General features: G+C 38.0%; 2 protein-coding genes across 2 annotated transcripts; both read right to left on the reverse strand.

The window, feature by feature from the left end:
- Window positions 1-4,535: 4,535 nt before the first annotated feature.
- On the reverse strand, window positions 4,536-6,193 carry LOC146464151 (tachykinin-like peptides receptor 86C). The gene has a single exon (XM_085130078.1). The coding sequence runs from the start codon at window positions 5,818-5,820 to the stop codon at window positions 4,810-4,812; it is 1,011 nt and encodes a 336-aa protein (XP_084986204.1). The 5' UTR covers window positions 5,821-6,193; the 3' UTR covers window positions 4,536-4,809.
- Window positions 6,194-14,691: 8,498 nt separating this feature from the next.
- Window positions 14,692-16,098, reverse strand: LOC146464152 (tachykinin-like peptides receptor 86C). The gene has a single exon (XM_085130153.1). The coding sequence runs from the start codon at window positions 15,819-15,821 to the stop codon at window positions 14,805-14,807; it is 1,017 nt and encodes a 338-aa protein (XP_084986279.1). The 5' UTR covers window positions 15,822-16,098; the 3' UTR covers window positions 14,692-14,804.
- Window positions 16,099-20,156: the final 4,058 nt, after the last annotated feature.

Raw genomic sequence — 20,156 nt, forward strand, 5'->3', positions numbered from 1 at the left:
ATTAAAAATTAACCCAGGTTTTCAGCCCTCTCATTAAAAATGCCTTTTAAAAACGCTAATTTTAAGCTAACGGTAAAGAAAAGTTTAAGTCAACACCAAGGAACAAAAATCTTTTCGAAGAGTCTTCACTGATAAGTAATTAAGCTCGAATCAAATTTCACGTTAACCTAGGATTAGCTTAATCGGGCTTTGAACAACTGGGCCCTGGTGTCCGTCTAGTCGACTTAGAAAACTTTTATGCCGGCAAAATCTGGTGAAAAAAATTGGCTGGCTTTATTCCTGCAATCACTAGCTTTGAGTCTCCTTACAGAGTACACCGTTTCTCATCGTAAAAGTCTCAGAGCCAAACCTTTTCAAAAGAGTATGGTATGTGACAAATTTTAGTTTATTAAATCTAGCACATACACCTTCAAAGAAATTTCAGTGATTGTAAGTCTACAAGATTTTTAGCTGTGGTCACTGTAAAGCGCACACATATCACATATCGATTCTCAGTTCGGTATATTTTTATCTGGTAAAAATTAACCAAGCTACCGTCAGAATTACTTTAACGCTTTAATGATCTACTCCTAAAACAGCTCTTGCACTATGTTAGGAGTTAAAATAAATATAACAATAAATTAACCAATAATAACAATGTGCACACAATTCAGCAGAATGAAATTATTTACACGACTGTATATCCTAAAGTTTGATTTTTTTTTAATTTAAGCAAGTTTAAGACGTACACATTTAACATAAACAGGTTTTTTTCACCCGAAATAATCGAAACAACTAAACAAGTTACAGTCAATAGCACAACAATAAATCAGTCTGCAAGTAGAGATGTGAAATAACCTTTATAACATTTAAAATTCCTCCAAAATAGTCAAGGCGCGAAAGAATCACTGATAAAAGTATTCTGAGTCTCGTTCGCTTGCCTCGTGACGATTGATTTCAATACTATTGGCAGATTCTCCGGGTATTTAGATCTCAAATGATCCGATGATGTGAGCTTTTTTGCGTCACAGTTGAAAAAAATATTGGCTTAGTGTATTTAATATGCAAGTTGAACTATTTGAGATAAGGAAATCTTGATGGAATAGGCCTTATCACGGTTTTCGACGCCATTTTGACGAGTAGGCAAACGGGCTCGAAATTAACAGTGTTTGTATGGAAATCCGATGTCAAATAATTTTTATAAAACATCGCTTCTGAAAAATTCATGAATTGGAAACTTTTGGCACTAGGAAAAGGATTTTAAGAAAAAAATTGGAGGGATGTAGCTGTGCCAGAAAGCGTCCAGTTCTGTTTTGAACTTTCCATACATTTCCCTGTATTTTTTTCCCGCGAGCTATTTTTAGAGCAGTTCGCGGTTGGTTCGCTTTACAAACAAATCTATGGAAAATTCAAAACACGACTGGACGCTTTCTGTCACAGCTACATCCCTCTAAATTTTTTTCTTAAAATCTCTTTCCCAGTACCAAAAGTTTCCAATTCATGAATTTTTCAGAAGCGATGTTTTATGAAAATTATTTGACATCGGATTTCCATATAAACACTGTTATTTCACGCCTGTTTGCCTACTCGTCAAAATGGCGTCGAAAACCGTGATAAGGCCTATTAAACCAGTGAAAAGCCAAGTTGAAAGCAAGCTCACGTCAGCGCACAACCCACGGGCAAATGAATGACGCGTATCAGCCAATCAGAGCGCGGTTTACTGACACTATGTTATAATGCAAAATTAACGACATTAATACAGATTTTGTTTGAATTTGGAACTGGTGAATTTTCTTATTACAACGTAATCAGGTGCTGTTTACCAGGATAAAAATAGATTACTCCTAACGATTGAACGAGCAGGCAGATAAATCAAGAAGGTATTCTACTTACTGTTTACACCAGCGACCGATTTGTTATGTTACATACAAGCTGGTAGCAGCGATGTAATTTGTTCGAAACTTAACATTAAGCATACAGAACTTTATTAAGCGATTGCTTAATTCTTACAGACTAGTCAATACCCCAAAGTTAACAGTTCCTTATTTTATAGAACACCGTCATAAATAAATGATAGCTAAATTATAAAGCTGTCTCGAACAGTTATTTACAGATCATACATCACTTTTGTGCCCGGCTCTCTTTTTATTTAAAAGCACTCCTCTCGCGAAATTACGATGATCAGCCTAAACACCCCGTAATCAGTTAATGGTGAAGTTTGCCGACTTCATCTAGAATTGCATTAGAAACGCCAGTACCAATATCTTAAAAGAAGACTGTGTATGTCTGATTTGACAAAGCGCATAACATATTTCATACTTTGGAGAATAGTTCTGTGATCGTGAATGGAGTCAATGGACCGTAAAACAAACGCTACTGTTTTGGACAAACTGCTTCAAAATTTTGGCAAAGTGTGCCTTGAAATCACTATTAACGACACAAAGTATTGTTGACATTCCCTGCTGCGTCCTCGAAAACATAGTAATATTCTTACAATTTTAGAATTTGTTTGGTTTTGCTAGAAAACCTTCACCACGCAGACTTGAAAAAACTAATTCCAAAGTTTTCTCAAATAATTTTATGGAACACTTTTAATTTGACGATGCGCATATGAACCATACCTGCTTAAAATAAACTTGTTTTATAACAAATGCGCCGCTCCTGACATAATGTTCAAACCATTGTGTACTACTGAGTACTACATTCCGCCTCGACTAATGATATTTTATTGAATATTATACCTTGCGCTATACTTCCATTACGTGGGTACAATGTAAAAATAGCCAAGGAATATCACACGCATTAACTTAACTCAGAGGATATAACACGGCGGCGCAAAGATATGAATTTCATTTTGAGTTCACTTTTAAAATAATATTTTACGAACTTATTAGGGCAGCGAGTTAGCGAGTGAGTATAATACTGTTTTTGAAACGATAAAATATAATTATAACTTCAAGCCACACTTTTATTTTCTTTTTATTGTATAGGCAAACCTATCGCTCGCCATTTTCTATCGACTGTTTGCACAAACAACCGTGAAAAAGCGGCAAATGACGTCATCAATATCTTTACTAGTGAGAAATACGCCACTCGGGTTCCGGATGTAATTTCGTATGAATTTTACGAGTGGTGTATTTTCCAGTAAAACACTCGTGTCTATATACTAAATTAACATATCTTGTCAAAGGTGAACTGCTGAATACAAAATCCTTCGGTCAATTCAGAACACAAATTTTAATAAATCATCCGTCTTCAAAAATTTATCGAGCCCTTCCAAAGATTTTACAAACGCGCACAAATTCAAAAATTACAGGAAAATATTTTTGATACAAAAGATCCGGCTCAGAGCAAAAAGACATCGTTCTCAAGATCGTAACCGAGAATGTCAACAGAGCACTTAAGGCGTCATATTTTAACTCCTGCACACATTTTGTGGTCTGGTCTTTGTGCATATATTCTGTATACCCCGGGTCCGCAGTAATTGGCCTTAGCTGTTGCGGTATCCCTGTCCATATTGGACAAAGCTAAATAAAATAAAATAAAATAAAATAAAAAATAAAATATTTTAAGGTAAAATTTTAAACATAGCAGTGTTTATTTAGTGTTTCTCGCGTCATTTAGTTTACTGTAAAAATGCTATGATTAAAAATTTTTTGCCGACTCATATGAAATCACTGGCATTCATTCCTTTTTTCTTTATTTTTGCTCAGCATGCTATTTGAATTATAATATATACAGTTAAAATATCTTGCATAAAATATAGTGACAAATGTTATCACATTTTCTCTTGTGGTTGTGAATTCCAATTCTTGATAAACACCTCTCGTCACATTTAGAACAATTATAAGTGTTCACATCCTTACGGGGACGTGATCTTCACTGTAATAGTTATGTATAAAAGAGGTTTCCATATGTAATCTTGTTCAAACTCCTTGATGAAGTCTGTAGTTATCAGACGAAACCGGTTGAAGATGAATAAAACTTTAGTCAACAAGAGTTTTTTGCTGACTGAGTACAGTTTAGTTTATCTGTTAAACAGTTGATCTTTTTCTGTTTGGAGGGTTTTTTCGTCATTTTTTTGTCCAGTTTAAATACCTCCGTCATGGCAATATCGATATGTTCACGACGATCCGAAGAAAACTTTACATGAAGCAATTTCATTCGTTTTTTATCCTTTTCATCGTTTAGCGGCAATATGTTGCATTTTTTTAAGTCTGTCTTCAAAACCTTCTCACATTTGTCGCGCGAAAATTTTCCTTAAAAATTATCCCGTGTAACGTAACCTAAACAGAAAACTGTTTAAATGCCAGTTAACTGAAAACGTTAGGTCTGGTGAGAAGTATTATGAAAACACCTAAAGCTAAAGATTGTCAACAGAGAGTGTTCTGGACCTTTATATAAAGTAATTTACAGCGCGTTTTTCAGGACATGTTCCGTGTCTTATAAAAATGAATGCACTGAAAAATCTGTATTTTATCTGTTTCCCGATAAAAAAAAATAATAATATCCAAATGGTCAAAGTAAAATAATCGAATTTTTACTAATGTTTCAGGATACTAGAGTTAATTTTGGGGCCTATTCTGATTTTGGAATATCTGGAATATGTCCCAAAACAACGCCCTTAAAATCCATGATCAAAATCGAGCAAGTTCGAAAGAGCAACGATCCCATGAAACCCGTTGAAATGACATATTATATGATAGCCTTTGTGCTGAAGCCTCTTTCACGAAGTTTTTACACTTGGAGCATATTTCTTCATTTTTTTACACCCCTTTTAATTTTCAATTTAGCCTTATTCTTAACAGTGAATATGAATTCAGGATTTTATTAATTTGAATGTGATTCTAAAAAACACAATTGTCTGGTTGTATTTCTAAAACTGCGATCAGTGGCATTGGTCGTTATAGGTTTCCTGGTGGACTCACTTTCGCTGTTTCCGTCGTTGGAGACGCGGTGTCCACACTGGATGTGATTCCAAATATGCATGTTTTTATCATGGGCAGTATAAATTATGGGATTGGTAGCTTCATTGATAAGTCCTCCGAACAAGGCAATCTCATATATCAAATGGCCGTGATGTACACTTTCTGTACCTGAGGCAATTCTCCAAATGCTCAGTACAAAAGTCGGGGACCAGCAGATGATAAAAGTGACCACGATCAAGCAAGATGTTTTCGTCACCCGTTTTTGGCTCCGCCGAAGAGTAATTTCTGACGTCTGAGCTTCTTCTGCTTTACCAAATGTCAGGGAGATCACATGATAGTAACAGAAGCATATTGCACAGAAGGGAAAAAAGAACATCACCAAAAACTCAACAGCTTCGTAAAGTTTGTCAAGCCACGGTGCAGGAAGAGCTAGAGGCGTGCATACCCGTTTGGAAGTCACATTGATAACTTGAGTCATGTAGAGAAGAGGACTCGAAGTGATAGCAGGAACGACCCAAGATAAAGCTATCAGCTGCTTTACACGTTTTGCTTTGAGTTTGGGAAGATAAGGATGAGCTATGCTTCGATATCGATCAAATGCTATCAGTGAGTGAGTGATAACTGCTGTTCCCGACGTCGACACTTCAAGAAACTCGACGATCTTACAAACAACTGTTCCAGTAGGCCATGAGCCGAGAATTTCCCTTGCGATTTCGAATGGACAAAGTAGCACGGCGATTAACAGATCCGAAAACGTCAAGTTGAGAATAAACTGATATGTTGGGCGGCTTCTTAAGAGGAAATTTCGGCGCTTTATCAAGACGTAACAAACGATCAAATTGCCTACGATAGCGACAAGTGATATGACCCCCAGAAAAGACGCCTTGACTACATCTGAGGTCTTAGATGACATGATAAGCGATGATCAGCAACTCAACTTAATTCATCAACAACCTGATTTGTGACTAAAGCACACGCTCTCGTGTTCGCTGCGCGTAAACAAACTGCGATTCGATTTTACGAGTAGTTAATGGCCCTGATAAGCACCTGTCAGAAATGTAATCAAGGAAAGTGAATGGCGTAATATTGAAAATGCAAAAGTTGTATTGCCAGCATTTGCCGCATTTGTCAATAAAGAATATGATTTTCGATTTCAAGATAATACACCGATAATGTACTAAGTCATTAAAGTATGAGAAACGTGTTTTTTCTAAGGGAACTGTCATCTTTAATTCTGAAGGGAACTTTTTTGTCCATTACTGACGAAAGCAGGTGTGTCATTGAAGAAGGTGCGTTAATTGATCAGAGAGTCATAAACAAGTCACAATGATATGGTCCTTTGAATTTTTATTCTCAATATTCAAGTAATCGGTACTTCAACCTTCGATTGAACTGAGGAAGGTCGCTTTTCCATTATTAATTAAGATTTACTATGTGATCACGGTACCAAATTTACACGCGCTTAGAAATATGAAGCACGTTCAGAGCCAAGGAATAATGTATGCATTTATACTTAAATCAGGATTGAACAATGAGGAGAGCTAGGCCGCATTCAATTTGCATTTGTGTTACACGTTTTCAAGTAGCTAACAAGCTTCTTTAGCGTAAGAAACAAAATACGTGGCCAAAGTATGAAGGAAGATTACGATTTTATTGCAAGAACTACAAATTTTTATACGAAGTTAGGCTTTTCCTTTACTACGTTGGCCAATGTCATTATTTATTCAAGTGCAGTAAATTATCCGAAGTACAATGTACATTGTGGTAGCTTTTACAATATTTAAATTATTTAATAAAAGAAGAGAAGACGTACGTAATTGACTCTGTGGTTTACAAATGCAAGCGGAGAGATTACGGACCTTATGAGATAAACACTTGAAAGGAAAAAGACGATATAAAGAGTGATATAATTATACTTGTTAGAAGGAAGATATATACAGAATAGACACCAGAGTTGTATTGAAGAGTTTTAATTTCCCTTTTGACTTTTGACGTATACTGAAATCTAAAGCGCATGATTGTGTAATTTATATACTTCTGACATTAAACATATGATAGATGTTTGAAATTCATAAATTTACCCTTCGTACAGAGTAGACATAACAGACACCGAGCGATTGAGCTTAGTCCGAGAATATACGCCTCATACTTCTTGGACTATTTGTGTATAAGTAGTCGTCCTAATCGTATAAACACGCCATACACGCCAGCTACAGAGAGAATAGGCACGCTCGATTTTCAAGTTTCCGTCTTTGAATACAATTTATATACTGTGACTTTTGACGCGTTGCCACGACATCGAAAGTTTGTAATTATAATTAAACTCTTCATACCTTGCATATAGAAAAGACACCGAGATGGTGAGTCAAGTTTTGCAATACATATACTTTTAGAACCTATTTGCAACGAGGTAGGACAACCCTACTTCTAGTCGTTTGAGGAGGAGAAAAAGTTTTGAAAGGCACACAGCCTCTTCAGATCACTCATGTCATACGACAGCACTCAGATGCATACAAGATAGTTTACAGGACGTTAATCTGGCATTTATAGCTAAAGCCTGGTATGGACGCTGTACTAAGCTGATCACCACGTATTGTTGAACGTGCGATAAAAACCATTCCTGGCTTTGCTGTTTTGTTTCTGGAGATATCTGCCAGCTCCGCCATCCTTTCTGGAGTTGCTGCCTAAATTGGCAAACCACTCTTAACACTGACCCCTGACCTCTGTGCAAAGCTGTACAAAGAACCAATCCAGGGTTAGTCTGAACTTTGATTCCAGTTCAATTACCGAATCAATAAAAATTTTTCCAAAAGAAATTTGTCCTTAAGTTTTTATTTATTTCATTTTCCTTTAGCTTTGAATTAAAACATTCTATTGCTCTTTACTAGTGCTACTTATAGCGTTTTTTTTTTTTACTTGGCAACTGTAGTTCAATCTGATTTAGCTTTAAATATCTCTCCTGTTACCTGACGTTTGCCATTTCTTCTTCTTCTTCCTCTTTTCCGTTTTGAAAATCAAAAAAGTGTTGATGCTTATCTTATCTTATCTTATCTTATCTGATCTCATCTCCGCCATGACGAGACGCAGCGGGGTCTGACTGGAAGTATCTCAAAGGAATGCGGGGTAAGAAACCCCGCATCCCTTTCATATTTCTCTTTTGCCCCCGATGGAGAATAAACTCCTAGACGGTAAAAGGTGTTATAAGCCATGGCTTTCTGTCAACAAAGGTCATGACGGGACACAGTTAAAATCTTTGTGGTTCCTTGAGGCGTCTGTAATCTCATTCAATATGCCATAGAATGAACGGCTCATGTTATTCTCACTTCTTTCTTTGCGATCTGGACAGTGTTTTTGAATATCGTAACTCGATACAAAATTACCGCATTACTCCTCATATAAGAAGATGGCGAGAATAAATTCGAACAAATAAGTTTGTGGCATGACGGTGCTCACGTACATACCGTCTAATGAGAGGTACCGTGCAATTTTAGCGCAAATTGATCATGCCGATCAAAAAATATCTATACCTATAATTATATAAAAGGTGCGCGTCGGTAAAATACTAAGATCGTATGACGCTTTGTTTGTCCACGTACTTTGTTCTGCAATGAATCAACAAGATCGATTTTCGCGAATTTCGCTGCAATTGCATGGTGAATAAATATTAGACTGAATTTCGTCAGATGAGACTCCTCTGCATCCTGTGCACAAAGGTCGCAAACTAATCGCCATCCTTTAGATCTACTAGTTGTACATTCACTTCCGGAACAAAGCCTTACTAGCTAATGTTTTCTATCTATCACTGGTTTTCTATTGTTGTGCGATAAGCCGCTGTCTCTTCGAATTTGGATAATAAGTATCACTGTGTAGAAACGCGGGCACATATACAAGTATCTTGAACCGCGATCGCGGAATTATATTACAGTACTCTTTAGCGGGAACGGGAGGAAGCGCGCCCTTCCAAAATTGTGATCGATCATGCCACGAAAGTCGCGTGAAAGTTCATTAGAGGAAAAAAAGAAAGATGCGCAAAGCAAGGAACAAGAAGGCGATTGCTAAGGGCCGCTAATGAAAGGGAGGCCAGACAAATGCGAAGACAAACGAATGAGAGACGTATTCTTCTACTAAGGAATTGGCGCGTGTTAATTATGCGAAACGGTAGGCATTGAAACAAAGGAAATACAAGGGACAGAACCAAGGTAAGGCTCGCTTAGCCAAGAAGACATAAGTTATCACAGAAGAGCATTTGTCTAGACAACCACAATTTTGAATATTCAATCTTAACATAAACACGACTAACATGATCTTGCAATGTACACCGTCCGGGCAATTTTTCCGGGGGTAGGCGTCATAACATTCATAGTGTAGGAGATTGGCCCTCAAAATTCGAATTCCACTCCTGAACTTACGATTAAATGGAGCAATCCATATTCACTTTCAGAACAGGGGGCACGACAAATTCACTTTTTGCGCGAAATGTCCAAATTGTAAATCTATCTTCACACCAGACCAAAACCATTACCAGGGGACAATGTAGAACACTTTTATTAGTGAGGTCAGTGTTTTACAAAAAAAGCAATAAAAAACACGAAACTATATATCTGGTGAAGTAATGAAGGAACTGACTATGAAGCAAACTCGTAAAAAAAACTAAATGCATAAAAAAAAAAATGCACAGCCAGTGTCGTGGTTGATATCGGTGTCATGGTCTCGTGTAACAAATAAATAACGCTCATACAGCAGCTCAGCCTTTAATTTTTTATCCATCAGAACGGCGGGTGACGCACCTGATACGGTCTGATGTAACTTAGAACGCTTTACAGTCAACCCAGGTCACGCGTGAACAGAATTTCCAAGAATGAAATGAACATTCGAATTTCTCTTTGTAATGTCCGACGTGTGAATGGAATGTTGGACATTTCTCTAAAAATCGTTCCGAAAAAGACGCATTAACTGAAAAAAAAAGATTCAAAATACTTGAGAAATAATTCTTATTCTTGAAATATTCAATTTTGCAATGTAAAGAAAAATGCATAGCTTTATCCTGTCAATAAGCTAGGGAAATTTATGCGGGAACCCCGAAATCTCGTTGGCGATGTTCAAAACTGACATGTAAATTTCAAAACTCCGTTCAAATTTCGAAAATACCGTTCACGCGTGACCTGGGTTGACTGTAACACAGCAACTTAGCCTTTAATTTTTTATCCATCAGAACGGCGGGTGACGCACCTGATACGGTCTGATGTAACTTAGAACGCGCTAACACAGCAACTCAGCCTTTAATTTTTTATCCATCAGAACGGCGGGTGACGCACCTGATACGGTCTGATGTAACTTAGAACGCGCTAACACAGCAACTTAGCCTTTAATTTTTTACCCATCAGAACGGCGGGTGACGCACCTGATACGGTCTGATGTAACGTAGAACGCGCTAACACAGCAACTTAGCCTTTAATTTTTTATCCATCAGAACGGCGGGTGACGCACCTGATACGGTCTGATGTAATATAGAACGCGCTAACACAGCAACTTAAATGGTATGATGTGACAATGCAGTCACCAGTGCAGCCAGGCATCGGATTGATATCGATCAGAACGGTGAATACCTCCCCCCCCCCCCCCCCTACATACACGCTCTAAAATAACATGAAATAATTTTTTCCACAAGACTGAAGGTTGTTTCTCCTTGTACGGTTTACCGTAGCGTCGTTAATATGATGGAACAAGATAGAGGTATGCACCCAGGGGTATGCATAAACATGTACATGTCTATTATTTTCCCCTCACCACTCATGTCGCGCGTGACATGTAGTGCGCGTTTACCTCGCGTTTTTCGTAAGCCCGCGAAACAAACACGAAAAATGACGCTTGTTCTGCGGGGTCAGTCTGGTGTTTCTTCTATTGAAAAGTGCGTGTGCATTTTGCTTCCGTCTAAAAGTTAGCTCTTTTCCGGTGCAATTGTTGTACTCAATTTTCGGGTTCTTTTAGCCTCTTCGTAAAATCAATTAGTCACAACAGGACCGCTCGCCAAAGCCACGGGATCTGATAATTTTGTCCACATAAGACTCCATTACCCGGCTCAACGTTTTCTTACAAATATGATAATACTTAAAGTAAATTTAAACCAATAGAGAGCAACCGTTTACTATGGTAGTGCCATGAATATACATATTCTTCAGGATTCACCTTAATCAATGCATTTTTTATCGTACTGAGTTGACAATAGCACTCGTGCGATCACCTTTTTCAGGATTTCACTCACAAGCTCACGATGTCTTTTTTTATGTTTTTTCTAACCGTGTCTCAAGGCAATTTAATAGCGCGCTTGATTTAAGTATGTCTGCCCTCTTTAATACACTCCGGGAAAATGTTGCACTTCGTTTCAGAAAACGTATCATTTGCTCGATGATTAAATTTAGATCATATTCTTTCGGCATAAAAAGGAAAGATTATGACAACTTTGTGGTCTCAAAACAGAATAATCTAGGAATGCTAGTAAATTCTACTCCACGCTACTAACAGTAGAGGACGCCTGTGCCTGTTTATATGCGCGTGATTGTGTCGTAATCGAAACTGTATATTTTCACTGTCAAATTCTTCAGCCGCGGAAAAACAAATTCTTTACCACAACTGTTTTTGTGTGTACAGGAAAACTGAGATGAGTCATTTACGACTTGATGACATGTATTATTCGGCCATTGAGTCTGTACATTTCTGGTTTCCTTTCAGTACAAGAACATTTCTGTGATTTTGGCCGTTACGCGTTCGAAAATTCACTGTCACTGTAGAAATATCACAAGCCACGTTTGATGACCCGGTTTACCCGATTTCCAATTAAAAAACACAGGGCGCAGAGGAGTTAAATTTGATAAAATTACGGCTTAAATCCCTGGGAAATTGGCCCAAGGCCCAAGCTCAAGCTGTGAATTGTGGTGATCATCTTGCGTAATAGCGATCACGGTGCAAATTTAAGAGTTTGTATGGGAATATTTACGATCGGGTTTAGGAGGTGAAAATTCCGAAAATTTCTCAAAAAAAATTGACATACCTTTTGTATACGGTGTACTGTTTGTTGTTTCTCTGTCTCCTTTTGCTGATTTGAGGTCATTTTAGCGAGCTATCGTTTCCTGGGTTTCACACTCCCAAGAGAAGGACCTTAGGAGTGTGAAACCCAGGAAACTCTTAAATTTGCGAGTTTTTGTAGCTCGGAAAAAGTTTGAAGTGTCGCGAGTGGGTCGTTCGCTTAGTAAGCAGAGAGTACGCAAACTTATCTGGCTCACTGGATTCACTTAATCCTTCTTAAGGTAAATATAATAATTTGGGTAAGCGAGAATCATGAATTACAGAGAAATCCTATGAAATCTTCGGACTCCCGTACGAATAGCAAATACAAGTCGCCGTACGGGTGCCGTACGAATAGCCACTGTGTATTTTACTTCACATTTACAACGGTAATCGGAACCATATACATGCGACATGTCAATCGACAACTGTAAACTGGATGGTGACATTTAAATCTTATTTACCTGGCACCGTTGACACAACCTCAATTAAAAGTAAACCGCAATTTAATTAATCACGGAATTCCGGTACTTCCAGTTCAGACCCGCCTGCGTCTTGTCATACCTCATCTCATCTCATCTCATCTCATCTCATCTCATCTCATCTCATCTCATCTCATCTTGTGTTGTGCTGTGTTCAATTCAATCCTGTTATGTTTGCCAGAACTTGAAATCTAGTTGATTAATAAAGTTACATCTTTCACCGTGGGGTCTTCCAGCCCTGAGTCCGCTAGTGGCGTGCATTCTGTTTTTCTTAACCTGCGTACATACGAAATTGTATAATCTTCTGTGAGATTATTGTTTACTAAAATGAGAGGGTCAAAAGAAATTTGCAAAAAGAAAAAAAAAACCCTGAACCTGTTTTTATTTTTGCCTCCTGAAAGCGAAGGCATTTGACCGCTCCAAAAGTGGTTCCTGCAAGAGATTGGGAAACTGAGTTAGGCCACGACAGTGATCTTGCTTTGTTATTTTTTTTATACCCCACTACATCTCCTTTAAAAGTATAAGCCTTGTAGATAAGACTTTAAATTCTTGGATTTAAACCTCTTCTATGTCACCAAATTTTGTGATAGCAACAACTAATCTGCTTTCTTGGGCTAACTGTAAAGGCAAAAGCAAAAGAGAGTAATTCATACAAAATGGAAGGATAATCTGTGAAGGACAGTTGCACTGCATTAGAGCGAAAATTATTCCTTTGTTTAGTAATTGTCGATCACGACATCTAAATGGCACAGTACCTGTTTGAGAATCTGTTGAACTACAGAACGCAATGCCACTAAAACTGCCCTCACCTGTTAGCGGCTTTTTAGAGATAATAAAACAAACAACTAATATTGCAAATGGAACATAACGCATTAAGGACGGTGCCTACTAATGAAGTAGTATTTTTGTGTGGCTTGTGACTATGCAGGGAAAGCAGATCTTATCAAGGTGCTATTGAAATCCAAGAAGAAAATTGAGGATAACCACGCATTTTTTTGAGATAATTTAGCAACAATTATTCTAAAAAACAGTGAAATATAAAGCAATGTATGGTACTTTTTTTCCAAATTGAGACTTTATTATCTCTGAAAAGTGCATGGTTACCCCCAATTTCCTTTTTGATTCCAAGAGCACTTGCTAAGTTCTGCTTTCTCCACGTAGTTTTAAACCGCGTAATTCAGATATCCCTGTATTAATAGGCACCACCCAAAGGAAACCCGAGTATCTCAAGATGCACAGAACGTATGCGCAGAAACAAAAGTAGGCACCGCCCTTAAGAGTCCCATTTGAGGAGGCGGACCAGTTGACGTAGTCGAAGAGTTTAATTCGGGGCTACTGAGAAACAACTGCATCGAGCTAGTGGTCAGAGTGGTACTCGTATGCGAGACCTCCAGATTACAAGTCTGGTGTCTTGACACGGCCACCCTGCTTCCTACGCTCCACTTTGAATTGTATTGATCATCAGATGATAAATAAGATTGATCTTTCTGTCAGTTAGAGGGCTCCGTATCAGTTTACAGATACCAGAGAGTAGTAAAACCCTCCCTCAGTGACTTGAATGTATACAGTGCACAGTTTGGCAGGCCACTTTCCATTGTCGTTCATGACACAGCTGCATCGACGCCCTTCTCATTGCTGTATCGTAATGTGACAGTCATTTCCTATTTTAACATTGAAGACAACATCACGGTCATTAGATCGTGAAGTAGTTACGACTGTAACTGTTCACAGACTAGGTGGCTTTGGTAGTATGGACACAGTCATTGGCTGGTTCAAATATGGCTGCTGGCATTTATAATGCATCAGGATCGTATTGAATTGCCTCCCTTTTTTGCTCCCTGTCATAACTCTATTTTTGTATCTTCGATATCCTTTGGAGATGATGGCGACTATTTCACGGTGTAATGGCTAGAATTTAGCGTATTTCTCCTAATTTCATTTTTCATAACTCTCAATAACAATCCGCTCTCTCTGTATATACAGGGCCCAGTGTGGAATTTCTGCGACTTGTGGTGACTTGCCCGTTTTATTCATAGTTCGAACGTTTCAGAGACTTAATACTTTGGTGTTGGTGGTCAGGACCTCCATCATCCTGTAGGTGACTTCCTTCCGATTCATCAGTCAAATTGATATGAACACTAATTGGGATGACTCTGGAAAGGCTAAAGACAGTTGTAATAATTAATATATTTTTTTCTTTTCCATAACAAGGCGGTTGATGGTCCTATGATCGACCCGAACTTGAAGGGCCACTGCACTGCTCTTCGTCACAACCCATCTGACATGAGTGGGCTTCCTATGCTAAAATCTGTATTTATTCTTCCTATAATGTTAAACGTGGATAAAAGGCATTTTAAAGATGCGATTCTACAAAACCCAATTGCATGGTTGCATTTCTGCGGCTGCAATGATGTCGTTCGTTAGCTCTGCTAGGTAGTTCATTTTCGTTGTTACCTTTGTTGGGGACACGGTTGCTACACTGGATGTCTTCCCAAATATTCATATTCCTGTCAAATGCCGTGTAAATGATCGGATTGATAGCCTCATTAATAAGTTCTCCAAACAACGCAATATCGTACAGTAAATGACCCCGATGCACACTATCTGTCCCTGAGACAATTCTCCAAATGCTCAACACAAATCTCGTTGACCAGCAAATGATAAAAGCGACCACGATCAAGCACGATGTTTTCGTCACGCGCTTTTGGCTCCGTCGAAGTGCAATTTCTGCTGTTGGTATCTGTGCCCCACCTGCACTGCCATGCGTTAAGAACACCACGTGATAGTAACACCAGCAGATAACACACAAGGGAGAAAAGAACAACACTACAAACTCCGCAGCTTCGTAAAGTTTGTCGAGCCATGGCACAGGTATGGCGAGCAGCGTGCATATCGATTTGGAATTCACGTTAACAACCTGAGCCATGGACAAATGCGGAGTGGAAATGATAGCAGGAAAGGCCCAAGACAAAGCTATCAGAAGCCTTACTAGTTTAGCTTTGAATCTGGGAAGATAAGGATGTGCTAAACCACGATATCGATCAACTGCTATCAGTGCGTGTGTTATAACTGCCGCACCCGACGTCGATACCACGACGAATTCGAAGACCTTACAAACAACTGTTCCAATAGGCCATGAGCCGAGAATTTTACTCATCATTTCGAATGGACAAAGTAACGCACTGATTACGAGATCGGAGAAAGTCAAGCTGAGAATAAACTGATAAGTTGGGCGGTTTCTTAAGAGGACATTTCGGTGCTTTATCAAGACGTGACAAACGATGATATTGCCCACAATAGCCACGGGCGATACGATTCCAAAACAGGAAACCTTGGCGATATCTGAGGTCGTAGAGGACATGATCAGCATTGATCAGTAACTTGATTGAACCCAATAACATGCGACGCGAGGTCTTACACTCGGACCCCATCCGTGGCTGTGTTACACGTAAACAAAAGTGATTCAAAGTTTGCCACGACGGTATACTAACCTTTCGTTATATATTACTGGTGCAGTAAGCGATTACTTTTACTAGCGGTTAATAGGCATAAGCACCTGCCAGAGGCGTTATATTATCAAAGAAAGCGAAGATCCTATAGCAAAGTGAAAAGGACACAAAAATTGCTGGTAATTGCTGCATCTGTCATTAAGCGGTATGAGTTACGAGTTCAAGATAATACCTAAATGTCTTATAGGATTATGCCGTACCAGTTCACTCATGGTTAATTTCTAAAGGGTGTTTCTCTGTCCATTACTAACGAACGAGAAAGATGCATCACAATTGTGTGAATTGACCAGAAGGTTATAACAAATCACGACTTACCATTAACATAATCTTTGATTTTTTTTTTGTTGTTGTTGTTCACTATATGTACGTTAAGTTAGATCAGTCTGCAGCGGAGTTATAGAAAAATTAATTCGCAATAATTGTAACTAAGGTATACTTTGTGATTCTCATAATGCACATGTCCTCACTAACTGCTAAGAGCTACAAGGAATATTCGATGGGAAATAATACATTGATTTTGTGTCAGTGATATAGTCTTTTTCAGAACTCGAGGGGAGTTTGAGGGTAACTAACAAAATCATCGCCGGCAGAAAGCAAAAGAAGACTTGCATTTTAAACCTTCAAAGACGAATCTCAATATTCGGCTTTTTAACAGTTAAAAGTAGTATAAAACTTATACAGCGGAAAGTACGTATATGAATGTCGTCGCGGCCTCTGGAATATTAGAATTGTTTCATTAGAAAGTGATGACTCTGTTGTTTTCAAATGAAATAAAAAGCAACATCTGCAGTGCTCACTGCACGACGTGTGTTCCTTGTTTCCTATGGGTAGATTGCATCGCCACCATGCTGGTGGTCAAAACAAAAGAAAATTTGCTGTGTGTATTATGAATATATGGGTTAAGCGCTCTTCCAAAGGACAATCTATTCAATGTAAGTCGGCCTAAACAGCAGGGAAGTCTGAAGTCTGGCAAATGAGTTACGGGAAGTTTAGTTTTAAGGGAAGTAACATGGCAAACTTTGCCTCTTCGTGTCGACGAGATCGCGTGCAAACATCACCGGATTGTCGTTGTTTTTGCGTGGTGCACGGACAGCGAGCTTCGAAAGCAGGTGAGTATCTCCCATTTGCTGTCGTACATCCAGTAGATTTGCTTTTAGAAAACAGATCTATTGAAATTTTTTTGCGAGCGCTTATAAACTCAATGTCTGGCGAATTTTGTATAAGCTATGCGCGCAAGAGTTTTGTTGAATTGGACCCAGATCTACTTCTATCTTAAGATAGCTATTTGTTAAACTTCTCGGTCCTATTTCTGGTGCTTTTAGCTAAGCTAACGACCTCTCGAGCAACAATGCGGAGGAATCATATAGTAGATAGATAGTTAGATAGATGGTTTTATTTAAACTCACCTCGCAGCCTAAAGGCTGAATTACGTAATTATTTACAAATATTAACAATTAAACCTAATTACACTGAGAAATAATAGAAAAAACAGAAAAATGTAGATATGTCTCATCAAAGATGCGTATATTAAACTAAAACTAAAAACTAGAAACCACAGCCCAGATAAAGTTTAGCTAAATTTCAAGTTAAATTTCCTCGACATAGCAAATATAAAATGTGTTCCCGAGTTCTATCACTACGAAGCCGCGTCACGTGGCATAGTAGTATCCATTGATAGCCGTTTAAATAGCTTGGAAGAGGAGAGTAGATGGACAAAAAAGAAACAATAACTTTCTAATACTGAAAAACACTAACAATGCTTTTAAACGTCCCAAGTGTTCATAAATATTTTTAACAATTATTCCACGAGCGCGCGTTGGATATGAGATGATTAAGATAGCCAACGAGGCGCGTAGCACCGAGTTCACTGTCATTCAGTCTCATATCCAGCGCGCGAGTGGAATAATTAATTGTTTTTATTAAAAAAACAATCAAGAAATATTGTTAGATCCTGCTGATTTCGCTTTGCAAGGACAACCAGAAGGCATTGGCATTGGCATTGTTTAGAATCTTTACAATTTACTTGACTGAAGATGACAGAAGGGCTGTTAAAACATGTTTTCAAAAGATAAAAGTGTTGAGAATGATGTATTATTCAGTAATGACACAGGCAAAAAGAAATTCCGAGTGCTCCTATCAGGAGTCGAACATAAGACCTTCCGATTACTAGTTCGGATGCTCTACCACTGCAGAGCTACAGGAGACTCGTGGGAATTAAGGCCATTAAACTAGGTTCATGGGACAAACGTCCTGCATACTGCTGGGATTGGAATGTCAATGAGTGGCATATACGCAATCAAAGGAAATGTGATGAAATATCTTAAGCCTGGATATGAATAGCTTCTTTCATCTTGAGCTGAAAATTGGTGGAAGCATGACCTAGAATGTTAAAACAATGAGTTGTCAATTAATTGTCACTCGTCTGCTGAAGGATAACGAAATAGACGATTCCGACAGAATAGGAGTTATTACCACCCTATGCTGGATTTCAAACTAAAGTTCTGCTCAGCGGGTCAAGTTTAGCTTGAAAGGTTGTTCAGGAAGATGTTGCTGACACTTGTGCAGCATGAAACATTAATAATAGCCCCTGGTGTGATTTTGGATGAATAAGTAATGCCTTTTTTTTTTGTTCAGCTTATAATAGCACAAGAATTTCTTTATATTAAAACACCATTATTCAAATTAAAAGTCAGTTGAGCGTCGAAGTCGTTTAAGAGTTGAACTTCAATTTCGTTAGATACATATGGCATACGAAATAACTCCCCGTAAATTGAGTCTGATTGAACATTTAATGACAAGCAATTGATTGTCCTTTCTCTGCATATATATATATATATATATATATATATATATATATATATATATATATATATATATATATATATATATATTGTAAAAAAACACTATCCAAATAACGGTAGACAGTTGTAGTCACATGTGAACTCCACGTCCGTTTGGACTCAGGTGGAATTGAAGCAGGGGCCTACATCCGTGGCTTTGGCCATGAGAGAAGAATAGCAAGTATGTAATGTTGCCATTAAGTACCGTACCGTATGCAAATCAGTTAGAAAACATGAGTTGTTGACCGCGAAATTCTAGAAAACCACTGAACAGAAATGAAAGCAGTGTATATCACCACCTGTAATTCATCTTTACTGGTACCGGAAAGTTCATAGAGCCGGCATGTAGTGGCAAAAGATGTATGGTTGGACAGTTCCTTTGTTAACACCTTTATTTCAAATTATCTTGAATTTGCCAGGCGTAGAAATAATGCCCCTAATAACCTCAAAAGCGTAAAGCTCATGGCATCCACAACTGGATAGAATAAAAAAATTTGCATAAAAGAATTTTGAGCTTAAAAGGGCTCTGAGAGGTCACTTCACTTGACAAGATATAGCAGGCGATGAATTTCTAAGGTATAATTATCTGTTGATGCTAATGTATATATAGTCTTTCAGTATTTTGCTCCGTTATGATTAACATTATTAGAAGTAGCTTTTTATCTTTATCGTATCCTGCTTTAGGATTCATTTAGTTTTTTTTTTCTTTTAGAAAGACCCTCGTTTAAACCACTTTTTAGCGAATTTTGGTATCCTCAATAAGAATTTGATTTATTTCGCTCAGACAGAGCCCATCAGAAAATAAGAAAAGAGACTACCCGCCAGGTCTTTTCAAACTTGTCTACGTATAAATTGTTTACGTATGGCCGTAATCGTGTGTGTTGCCTGCAAAATGTTATTTCATGCCATGTCAGGCCTCGTCATTTTACAAAATTACAGCACATCCAAAATACTCCATAGGCTCTAAAATGATACTGCAAGAGAGAGAGAGAAACCAGATAAAAATCAGTTAACATGATGAAAACGATAAGTTCTGTGTTAAAACGTGACATCGAAATAATTCCTACAAAAAAAACAAAATATGTTCTTAGTTGATGGTCATTTATGGAACTAGTTTTGCGTCAGTTTGTTTTTCTTGAGTCAGTTCCAGGCGCAAAGAACGCAATTTGTTAACTACATCCTCCCTTAAGAACATAAATATAGACGTATTTGGAAGCAAAACTATTCCGATTATATATCTTCCAAAATGTTTATCTTGAACTCAAATAAGGTAATTAAAACAGAAGCATAGGTGTTTTTACCAAGGTTTCATGAGTCTTCTTCAAGCACAAAATACGAAAATTTTAAACTGCATTT

This window comes from Pavona decussata, unplaced genomic scaffold, assembly GCF_977016875.1.
Source record: "Pavona decussata unplaced genomic scaffold, jaPavDecu1.1 SCAFFOLD_168, whole genome shotgun sequence".
In the NCBI taxonomy this organism is placed as follows: Eukaryota; Metazoa; Cnidaria; class Anthozoa; order Scleractinia; family Agariciidae; genus Pavona; species Pavona decussata.